General features: G+C 28.3%; 1 protein-coding gene across 1 annotated transcript; it reads left to right on the top strand.

The window, feature by feature from the left end:
* Positions 1–8021: 8021 nt before the first annotated feature.
* On the top strand, positions 8022–10581 carry LOC103497180 (3-ketoacyl-CoA synthase 12-like). Its single transcript, XM_008459286.3, has 3 exons — positions 8022–8551; positions 8727–9079; positions 9803–10581. The coding sequence occupies exons 1-3, from the start codon at positions 8100–8102 to the stop codon at positions 10384–10386; spliced, it is 1389 nt and encodes a 462-aa protein (XP_008457508.1). The 5' UTR covers positions 8022–8099; the 3' UTR covers positions 10387–10581.
* Positions 10582–12577: the final 1996 nt, after the last annotated feature.

The following is a 12577-nucleotide window of genomic DNA, read 5'->3' on the forward strand; positions in this document are numbered from 1 at the left end:
AAGTTGAACGTTGAAATTTATTATTTTAAAGTTAATAAACATTTGCACTCTTTATTTTTTATTTTTATTATTTTTTTAATCTTTTGATAAGCTATACATTTAGGAGTTTTTTCATTTTCTTTCATTACATATAACAAGGGTGAAAAAAAGACCGTTAACTTAGAGAATCATGTTTTGCATCAAATATATTTAGAAAGTAAATAGCATAGGCAACAGTAAAAAAGGACAGAAACAACCAAATTGGTAACCCCAGTTTGGTGTTATCTTTTAAGAAAGACGTAAAGTTATTTATATAAAATAATTATTTCACTAGAAAAATAACAAAATCTTTATATTTATTTGAATTAAAAGTAAGGGTAATACTTAAGATTGGCTGTATTTCGAGTATCATTCATTTTCATGCACCTCTTTCCACCATTTCCATCAAAAAATATATTTTGCTTCTAGCAAAGTTTCGATTTTGCTTTTTGCATAAAGGTTGGAAGTCCTTTTTGCTAAATCGAAAAACTCCTCGAAAGATCATATTCAACAAATTATTAGGGCACTACTAGGTCTTAGTGACCCAAAGGACACATAACCACAACCTCCAAAATAAGGGGTGTGAAACTCTTCTCTTATTCTTAGTTCTCCTACCCTTACTAACTCAAATAGCATAGTGAAACTTCTATTGACAGCGTTATAGCTCATATTTTAATAAATTATAAAATAAATCACAAACATGTTTAAAGGACCTGTGCATTAAAAAACTAACGTTGTATATGTTCTTTAACTCTAAACCCTAAACACACTACAAATTATAAGAACTACACACACCCTTAAAGTAATTGATTGTTGTAAGTTTGTAATTACACTATCAAACTTTCAATAATAAAAATTGGACCTTAAAATATAGAAGAGAATAGAAATATGAACCACGAAGAATGATAAAAATTGAACATACAAATTTACAAAATTGTTATAATTTCTATAATTGTGTAAGTTTGAAAGTCTAATTTTAATCTATAAGACTAAATTTTTATTATTTGAAAGTTCGTAGGTATAATCGTAAAGGTTGAGAAAACGTCTATTCAATTAGCACAATACACATGCCTACTGTATAAAAAAAATCATTGCTGTACATGGAATTTCAGGTAAAATATTAAATTTCTAAACTATTTGCAATTTAATAAGTCAGCACTTTTTCATAAAATTATTGCACTTCTTTCAAACTATATCTTGTTAGAAAAAGATATATTCTATACTTGATTTTGATTTTAATTATTTCAAACCCACCATGAGTTTCTCATAAACATACTATTAATTTTCTCATCTGCAAATCTACATCAGTTTGGTTCAACATCGTCATATTTTTTAGAATTTATCATAGTATTTATTAATTTATTAGAAATTCTGACACTTTTTTTAAGAAATTGAAACACTTATTTATTAGTATAAATATTTTAATAAATTACTTTTATGAACAAAATAAAAATTTAAGAGTAAAATGTGATAGGGTTTCTTTTTCTTTTTAAATTTTCATGCAAAATTTTAAATAAAGATTAGAACCTCGACATTTTTATCAATATATCGAACATTGAAACATTGTGTACATGAGAGAGAGAAGTTTGGATGGGACTTAACAGGGAAACCTTAGCTGTCCAACAGAAGACATAAAAATTTGAGTACAATATATGTATACAAGTGGGTTTTTTCTTTCTTTGAGTAGGTGATGTTCATAATGGTCACTTTTAATTATATGCTTTCTAAAGCTCCAACTTTTTCTTTTAAAATTTTTCTTTTTCCACTATTTCTTTTTTAATTTTTCTTCATCTCACATTTAATGCACACCACCATTCTAAATATTAAATTTCTATTGTCCCATTTTGTTTTTGTAACTGTAACCAACTAATTTTAATTAATATATGAAACATTATGATATATAATAATAAATATAGCATTTAAAAATAGGGGTTGTGAAGTTTGCTCTTTCTTTATGATCTTGGAATTATACAAATAAAAACTCACCTTTTCCCATTTAAATCTATGTCATTAATTATATAATACGGATACATAATAATGTTTACATTTTCTTTAATGAAATTCAAAAGCTTATAAAATTGAATTAACCTAAGATTTTACACCTAAGTTTAGTTCAATGGTAGTTAGTATGATATTGCATATGGTATGTTTGATCTTCCATCCTCATAGATGTTGTACTAAAAAATATAAGATTTTAGGTTATGTGCGAGTTCCTTTGCAAATAAAAGATATCCATAGTTTATCAAATCTTCTGAGAATAATATACTAATCTAAGTCAAAATCAATTATGAAAATTGTACCTACTTTAAAAATGGTAATTAACGTCTTATTCATTGAGTTAGAGAATGAATAAAAAATGGAAAGGACATGAAATATCACATGATAAAGGAAGTTTGAAGTAGAACAATTCAATATTAAGTCCTTGTACTTAATAATAACTATAATTAATGAAGTTTGGAAGTGTTTTTTTTTCTATATAAAATAGAAGAGGTTCTCTATAGAATATTCTTTAATTTGTATGAAAAATTCACTTTATGCAAGGTAATTAGTGTGAGTGAGAGAAATTAACCTTTTCCCATCATTAACTTAAGATATAAACACTATTTAAATTTAAAGTACTTTTAATTTGCATATATTGAAATAAACTCAAATATATCTATCTTTGCATGAGCTCTCAATTATTCATATCATACAAATTATTTAGTTTCAGCTTTTTGAGAGCACACCCACACAATAATTATTTCTTGTAGGAGAAGGGAGTTCTCTACTCTAGAAATTTAGTAGTATTGATAAAACTAATAAATATATAGAGGCTCTCAAAATTAATTAATTATTTCAAGTATCAAAATTTAATGTGATAACAGAGAGGGGAAAGAGAAAGAGATGCTATACATTTCTGATGAGTCCTTTTGTGACTACAAAATATCTAAACTTAGAAAGTAATTAAGTTGAATTATGAAGTATGGAGTTGATTAATATGTCTATAAACAAAGTTAAGAAATCTAGGAAGAGGAAAAACATTTTTAAAATAGAGGGAATATATTTTTTTAAGAAATAAAAATAAGTTTTACAACAACTTTTCATTAGTTTTTTTCAAATATAAATAATAATTATGAAGATAAAAAATTACCTTATGCATTACCACTAAATTAAACTCAATTTGATAGGTTAATGATAGATAGGCCGAAAACGGAAACAAAGTGCAGTTTAAAAATTGAAGGACCCAATGAAATAAACCCAAAAGTAACTAAAAGGGTATTTTATTTTTCTGAATGTTTTCCATATTTAACAAACTAATCTAAAAGAAGACAAAATTAAATTCTTACATTTGTTTCATTTTTGCAAAATAATATAGTATGTGACAAATTTTCTATTATTTATCGAAACTATACTTATTACGAAAGTATCAGCTTATTAACAATTTTTTTGAAAAGGATTCGTTGGGTCAGTATCTACTTATATATTAACAGTTTTAAAACTGAAAATTTAACAAGTGTATTTGGCTTGAAACTATACTTATTATGAAAGTATCTACTTATTAACAGTTTCGAAACTAAAAATTTAACATTTTCCCTATTATAGGGAGAGAATACGTGTATGAACTGAGACCACATTTGAATGGAAGATATTTCGAAGATATACAGTTGTGATTAAGAAATGACTTAGAAAAATTTATGGATAGTTGTAAATATATTAAAATCTGTAAATTCTATCAATGATAAAAATCTATCACTTATAGATCATACTGTTAATATTGGTATATCACTAACGATAGAAATCTATCATGATTGACTTGATATATTTGTAATTTTTAAAATGTTGTTATACAGTCAATTATTATTTCTAAAACTGATACATATTATAATTACTCGAGAATCTATAACTACTACTCATACCAACTAAGTGTTTTTGTGTTTATCTTGGACTTAACCATATGGGTAACCCTAAAGCAAAGTGCATTTGATTTGAAACAATCTAATTGAGTGATCTTTTGAGAATTTTTCTTAGAAGCATACGAGTAAAGTCAAATTCCAAATTGTAGTTTAAATCCTAGACTTGTGTTGCACAAGAAAATTAAAGTTAAGAGAATACCTAGATGATCATCGGGTATCAAATATGAATTACAAATTCTCTAGACCTAGAATGTTAATGTTGTATCCCATTTGTTTACTAAAAAAAACATACTTAAGTTTTATGAATGAATGATATAAACTATTACAACGAGTGAATTTGGACATAGTCAAATGCCAAGAAAAGAAAAAAAAAAAAACCTAAGAATATAAAACATAGTCGAGGACAATTATATTTTCTCTCAATGTACATTATTATGACTTCAAATCGGGGTATCTTGAATCTTAATAATCTTAAACTTCAACTTCACCTAGATCTAAAATGAACGTCATCTCTAACTTTAGTACAAAATTATCGTTGTGGCGCATGATGATGTAAAAGTTTGTAGATGCATATTTTCTTTGGCCGTCCTAGTTTTTACATCAAAAAAATCATATATATATATATATATATATATATATATATATATATATATATATATATATACACACACACATGAGTAAAGAATTAAAGATTTCATTTCATAAGAGTAGAATTTTGTTGAAAGAAGTTAAGTGTAAAAAATTGTGAACAAGTTGTAGTATTTTATAGTGGGGGAGATGGGTCCAAAGGTCAAAAGTGCCGATGAATTGGACTTTGGATTTGTAGGGTTCATCATCTGACCTATAAAAGTTTTTGACTTTTTTTGCAATTTGGTAGTTGTGAGCATTGAGTAGTACTTTGTGCAATGATATTATTCCATTTATTTCATAGTTATTATATACGGCGTTAGTTGGTAATTTGGCTGTAAAAATTAAAAATGTTTAAGTACATAATATTTAATTTTGGATCCACTTTTTATTTTCTTCAATTTTAGAATTTCACCATGTGTTCCCGAGCATCAACAAGTAAGTTTTTTTTCTTCTTTTTTTTTTTGGTAATTAATATATTGAATATAATATTTCTTTTTTTAAACTTATATTTTAAATGATAAAACATTTGAAAATATTTGTAAATATAGCATATATCAAAATCTGTCAATAGTCCATCTTTATCTATCATAGTCTATTATTATATATAGACTGCGATATTCTACTATATTTTGTATATACTTTGTAAATTTTTTGCTATTTACGCATAAAGCAAAAAAAAAAAAAAAAAAAAAAAAAAAAAAAAAAGAAAAAAAAAAAGAGAAAACTTTTGGTACAATTGTTGGATGTCTAGCAAGATGCATTGATCTTGATGCCTGTTATTGAAAATTGGACACATAAGGTATACAGTCAAGAACTTGTCGCCTAGGATCTGGATGCCTAGAATAGGATGCTTGGATCTTGTGACCTGGTTTTCACCGCTTAGAACTAGGCGCGTAAAACTTGGACTCCTCAAGTATGCGTTGAAAGTTGGAAAACAGAAACGTTTTAATTAGAGAAGGTTGAGTCGCAGAACTCACTTTTTTTAAAAAGTTTTGCAGGTTTGCCCGAAATGCAATCTAATTTTGTAATTATCATGTCATTCCTATAATAAAACAACCAGCTCGATCTGAGTTGCACATAACTGATTGGAATACCAACACCCTTTAGACTATTGCTTGGAAAACAAAGAGAAGAGAGGGAACTACCTTTCAGATGAACAAAGGAGGTCTTTATGTTATATTGTAAAAGCAACGAGAAAACATTAAACATAAATCAAAACGTCTAGGCGGCCTTGGAAACAATAAAAAATGGTGAACGAAAAGTGAATGACAGAAAAGCAAGCGGCACATCTGAACGACGTCAAAAATGATAAAAAAAGCATTAATAAATTTAATAAGTATTTAATTAATTATTCATCTCACTTCACCAATCTTAACGAACGACGACAACTGATGGAGATATTACAAACTTTCATTTGTCTATCTCCTCACTCCCTCTAAAATATTAGTACTTCTTGGGACCAAAACCTCCTTTCAAAGTTAAGAGTATTTAAGGAGTTTTTTCAATGCTAATTTTAATATTTGTGAAATATATATATATATATTTCAAATAATTTTTCATCAACTATATTTTATTAAAAGTTAGATAGATTTTGTTATATTTTATGGATAGTTTCAACTTTACTAGTTATTTACAAAAGTTTAATTTTTTTAGTTACTTTGGCACCTACCATATATTCTTATCCTTTCTTTCTCACACCATCTCTTATCTAAAATGTGACACACGATTTTTAGTTTTCCTTTTCTTTAAATATAAAATTGCTATTGTTATTTAGTCATTGGTTAAACAAAAGTAGATGTCTCTAAGAAAGCTTAGCATGCACGTAAAATAGCTTTTTGAAACCGTTGCATGTTTATTTGTTAAATAATTATTTTTTTAGAATGTTTATTTTCTAGAGAAAAAATACTATTGTTTGTTTTGCATTTACAAAATCTTATTCTATCATCCATACTTTTTGATAGCATTCAAAGATCATGAACAATAACCTTTTTCTTTAGGTTTGGAATTTTTTTTTATCGTTCTTTTTTTTTGGGGCACTATGAGTTTCAAGGCCAATTCACAAAGAATTTCTTACTGTTCTACGTTGGCATATCCATCGTGGTCTGTTTTTTGTCTTGTTGAAGAAGAAAGCTGAAGCAACAATGATGTCGTTGCTCACCGTAGATGACGACGGTCCTCTCACTCAATTGCTTGCTGAAGGAGATGAGTCTCACAAATGAAGGGCTGCTGCACAAATGAATTTGGGTATGGGGTTGGCTAGTTCACAAATTTTTGGGAGACGAGGAGAAAAGATGGGTTAAGGTTTTAATTTGCTTTTCTTTCTTTTTTCTTTTTAAAACTAAATCAAAATAAAACTTAAAAGAGACTTGAGACAAATTCTAAAAAAGGACACTTGTTAACAATAAAATTCGTGTATATGTGAAAAATATTTCTTTAAAACACATTGTTTTAAATGAATTCAAATCGATTGAAAATAATTTCAAATGTGATTTTACAATATATTTATAATAATTAAGTTGGTAAATTTGGTATATATATTTACTATTATTATAGAGCATGAAATTTGATGCAACCTACTATTCATATATAGCGTTTTAAAAATACACGTTTTCCAACTCAATTATCTGTCTGTTAGCACTTTAAATATATCTTTTTAGTTAGGTATCTATATTATTTTCTTTACATGTTGTAAGTAGCTAAGTGGTGTAGGCACTTTTTCTCTCAAAATTTAAGACATTACCAACAACATTAGTAAAGTTCAATTATTGTTTATAGTACTTGTAAATAATAATAATAATAATAACAACAACATATTATTATTATTTTAATATTGGACAAAAATGTCTTCTATCCAAATTTTGTGAAGATGTCTGTATGAAATGTTGATGTGGATTGACATTGCCGCATTTGTACATACAATGTTATTGTACAATTTATTGCATTTTATTTTGGTTTTATGGATCATCTATCGATACTATAAAAACATCGATTTACACTTCATTTTAATTTTCAACGTTGTATTTATAAAAATATGAAATTATCAACACTTTAGAAATTTAATACCATACTATAGATAAATATCAATATATTTACGAAGAGTATAACATCATATATATTTCGTAATAATTCACAAGTATCAAGATAGTTTTAAGAAAATAATACAGTGATTTTCTTTTATCATTAAAACTTCTTTTGAAACAAACATATTATATTTAATTAATAAACTTAATTATACCAATTACCACATGCATACAAGTAAAAGTCTAAAGCATCCAGTACCTAATAATATATGAGTTCATTTTATTAATTATTTTAGAAAAAAAATCCTAAATCTATATTTTCAAGCATTTGAATGCAAATAATTTACACCCCATCCAAACTAATTAATTAAATAACTCTTTTAAAAGAATAAAAGAATTTCATAAACGCGTTAAGTCTCCCAAACTGCTACCCTTTGCTATAAGAACTCTCTTTTCTTCAACACATTGCTTCAATATTTCACTTCCCAAAATCTCCCTCTTTTTTGTTCTTTACTTTTTCCCTCTATTCTTTTCTCTCATGGAGCCACTGTTCTTACTCTATGCAATTCCCTTACTCTATTTAGCATTAAAATTATGGAAACATTTTGATGCAAAAAGAGACCAACAATGCTACATTTTGGACTACCAATGTTATAAACCGAGCGACGATAGAATGCTTGGCACTCAGCTTTGTCGAGACCTTATGAAACGTACCAAAAATCTCGGACTTGAAGAATTCAAATTCCTTCTCAAAGCCGTTGTCAACTCTGGTATCGGCGAGCAAACCTACGGTCCTCATGTTGTCTTCTCTGGTAAAGAAAGTCATCCTTCTCTCGTTGATAGTATCGTTGAAGTTGAAGAGTTTTTCCTTGATTGTCTCCAGAAGCTCTTCCAAAAATCTGGCATTTCCCCTTCTCAAATTGATATACTCGTCGTTAACATCTCCATGTTCTCCACTTCCCCTTCTCTTGCGTCCATAATTATTAACAGGTTAGATTTAGTGTAACCCATCAACTAAAACTTTTGGATCCATGAACATTTTATATATTTGAACTTTTAAAATGTCATTTTCTCTCGAAAATTAATATATGAGATTTGAACTTCTTTAACGTCATTTTCTAATTTTCTAGCTTGTGATGTTAAAGTATATTGCTTTTATATATAGGTTTAAAATGAGAGAAGACATAAAAGTGTTCAATATAAGTGGAATGGGATGCAGTGCTAGTCTTATTTCTGTGGATGTTATGAGAAGAATGTTTAAATCACACATGAATTCATACGGCATTGTTGTCACGTCCGAGTCACTCACTCCGAACTGGTACTCTGGTAACGATCGATCGATGATTTTGGCAAATTGTCTATTTCGAACTGGTGGTGCTGCCATACTCTTGACCAATAAAAGAAATTTGAAAAACAAAGCTATGTTCAAGCTGAAGTGTCTAATAAGAACACACCATGGAGCTCAAAATGAGTCCTATGATTGTTGCTATCAAAAAGAAGATGACCAAGGCAACCTAGGTAAACAAATAATACATATGGCCACTCTCTTTCATATAATTGTTTCTCAAAATTAAATTCACCCCTCTTTTACAAAAAAATGTTTGAAAAAAAAGTACTTTTAATTAATTTGATCAAACGCATTATATACTTACTACTTTGAAGGAAGCACCATGATATGACTAACAATTTTGAGCCACTAGATGCAAGAAAGAGAAATTGTAAAAGTAACTCGAATATTTATTTTGTACGTGATTTTTAGTAATATGTTGATTATTATCAAAAGACAGTAACACAATGATGATTTAATTAAATAATTCTATTTATAAGACTGTATTTAATAGTTAAAGGGGCATGTGATCTTTAAATCTATCTTCCAACCATATATTATTAGGATCTCATACTCATAATGTGGAACTTTTACAAAATAATTTTTTCTTTCACCTAACTTTGTCAATATGTTATCTTTCATTATGAATAAGACTACGCTAAAGTTATAGAAGAATTATTATTTCATTTTTATTTCGATCCTTTATTCTAATTTATTTTATTTGGAGTTTAAAAGTGGTGATATATAAAAACTCTCTTACTTAGAATCATGCTTGTATGCATGTTTTTAAGTTTTATATTCTATTGTTAAATTCTCTTCTGTTTGTGGTAATTAGTAAACTAAATTTATTAAATTTTTTATCCTTTGCTTGTAAATTATTTATAACAGAAGTTTTTTTTTTCCCTTTGTTTAAGGTATTCATCTAGGGAAGAATCTCCCAAGAGCAGCAATAAGAGCATTCACAGATAATCTAAGAGAGATCGCCCCAAAAATCCTCCCAATAACAGAGATATTCCGGCTAACAATCCTAACAATAATACACAAAATTTCCTTAGCCAGCTCCTCGAAGCCCCGATGGCCGAAGCCAATGGCGAACTTCAAAACCGGAGCAGAACATTTCTGCCTACACACAGGAGGAAAAGCAGTGATAGATGGGGTTGGAAAAAGTCTAAATCTAACCGAACACGATCTCGAGCCAGCAAGAATGACCCTTCACCGATTCGGAAACACGTCCGCGAGCAGCCTGTGGTATGTTTTGGGGTATATGGAAGCCAAAAGAAGGCTAAAGAAAGGAGATAAAGTAATGATGATAAACTTTGGAGCAGGGTTTAAATGCAATAGTTGTTTGTGGGAAGTGGTGAGAGAGTTGGGTGAAAAAAAGGGTAATGTATGGGAAGATTGCATTAATGGCTATCCACCAGTGTCTTTGGCTAACCCTTTCATGGAAAGCTTTGGATGGATTCAAAATGAAGATGCAACTACTTTCAAGTCACTTTGAATCTCAACAAATAGGAAAAAAAGAAAAAAAAAAAAAAGAAAAAGAAAAAAAAAAAAAAAGAGGAGAGTTTGATTTGATTTTTTAAGGAAAAATGTTATTATTTGTTGAGAGATTTTTTCTTTTATTTTTTTTTTTTATTTTGACGTGGTAAGTTTAGTCGATCATGTTAATATACGTTTTTTTTATTGGATTCAAGTGTTGGAAATTTTACTTCTATTTGTTTGGTTTGTGTTGAAGATTTTGCTTTTCTATGGAGTAGTGGCTGTCTCTAATGGTCAGTCATTTAAGATTTTAATAAGTTAGGGATTGTGGGAGGAGATATACATAAAAGAACTGAGAAAATTTCCACCATGCAACCTTTTTTAAATCTCATCAATTTTTTCATACGAACATAACTCAACTCATATATAGTATTTGTACTATCATCAAATATCAACTTAGAGATTGAATTCCATACTTTATATATGCTTTAATACACAATAGCTTTGAAAGAAACATTTCATAATTATATGGGTTCACGAAATAAAACAAATGAACGGTGGCGGCATAGGACAACGACATGCAGCTTTGATCCAATTGAGGTGGCAGCAAGGGTTACCTTAGAAAAGAAGATAAAAACATTTTCTTTTATCTTTTCTCTTTTCAATTTATGCATCAATGCCATTTATTAACAAAAAAAAATCAATAATAATAATAATATTTATTGTCGCCACGTGTTCGAGATGATGCAGAGCGACTAACATCCTTAAAAGGATTAGTCTTAAAACAAAATAAAAAGGAGTCACCACCAATCTTTTTTACGGTGTGGTTGGACACCGAAATAAAGTAAACAATTTTTAAATAAAATCATAAAAAAATGATCTGCGAAAACTAAAGTTGAGTTTGGGAGTAATTTGTGTATGAGGAAGATGTTAGCATCCCATAACACTTGATTATAAAACGGCGGCCAAATTTCAAATCTTGAATTAAAATTATTCTTTAATTTTTTTTAAAACTAATGTCTTATTTTACCCCTCATTACTCCAATATTTGAAGCAATAATTTCATAAAATAAGTTATAAATCATTCCATCAATTAGACTATATTGAAGAAAATTTGTTATAAATCATTCCATCAATTAGACTATATTGAAGAAAATTTTCTCACCTTAGAAAGGTGAGAAATTAGTACAATTCCACAAAATTCATCGTAGAAACAACCTTTTAATAATAGACGTTTTTTTAAAACATTAATTAAAATAAGGTTTTTCTTAGATCAAATCTTAGACTCCTAAAGATGTGATCCCTCACATTAAAAATTCTAGAAAATTAGATTCTCAAATTTACTACATATTGTCTTAGAATTTAAATTTGTTTAAGGAAAACGATATAAGTTATTAGAAAAGATTGACGAGGAAACCTTATGAAACCATAAATTAAATTTTGAGTGTTTGAAAAACGTAAAAAAAATTATAACTTTGAAAGATTTTTTTTTTTAAATGATACAAAATAAGAGTTTGCATAAGATTTTAAAAGGGGTATTTTCAAGAATATAAAAAAAATGGCAAAATATTTACAGTCTATAGAACAATTCCAAAATCGAAAAAAGCACAAAGACCCACCGTGTAAAATACCAAAACTGTCCCATCAACCATGCCGTCAATAATGCGTGCGTAATATATTTGCGATCGTTTAGATATGGTTCAATATATACGCGATCGTTTAGATATGTCTACAATGCGATCGTTTAGATATGACTACAACGCAATCGTTTAGATATGTTTACAATTTATACGCGATTGTTTAGATATGACTACAATTTATACGCGATCATTTAGATATGATTACAATTTATCTTTTCAATTTCGTCGTTTAATTTTGTTATACGATCATTTAGATTTCACTACTACAAAAACTGACTCTCTTGACGGTTTTAAACTGTCAAGAATGAGTATTCTTGACGTTTTCAAAACCGTCGTTGAATCCAGTGTCAAGAAAGGCCATTTTCTTGACGGTTGTAAAAAGTGTCAAGAATTGATATCGTTAACACTTTTTAACCGTCAAGTATTCAATTTTTCATGACAGTTGAGAGCCGTCAAGAGAATACGTTTGTATGACTGTTTTAAACCGTCAAGAATGAGATGATGAAGTCCGAAAACCGTCAAGAGTAAATTTTTCATGACATTTTAAAACCGTCAAGTATTCAATTTTCA

The sequence above is a fragment of the Cucumis melo genome, chromosome 12 (genome assembly GCF_025177605.1).
Source record: "Cucumis melo cultivar AY chromosome 12, USDA_Cmelo_AY_1.0, whole genome shotgun sequence".
NCBI classification, from domain to species: Eukaryota; Viridiplantae; Streptophyta; class Magnoliopsida; order Cucurbitales; family Cucurbitaceae; genus Cucumis; species Cucumis melo.

What these genes read in the sequence shown, in the direction of transcription:
- LOC103497180 (XM_008459286.3), top strand. Translation starts at nt 8,100, where the DNA reads ATGGAGCCACTGTTCTTACTCTATGCAATTCCCTTACTCTATTTAGCA. An exon ending in GCGTCCATAATTATTAACAG is followed by an intron (nt 8,552 to 8,726) that starts GTTAGATTTAGT and finishes TTTTATATATAG; the next exon opens with GTTTAAAATGAGAGAAGACA. An exon ending in AGATGACCAAGGCAACCTAG is followed by an intron (nt 9,080 to 9,802) that starts GTAAACAAATAA and finishes CCTTTGTTTAAG; the next exon opens with GTATTCATCTAGGGAAGAAT.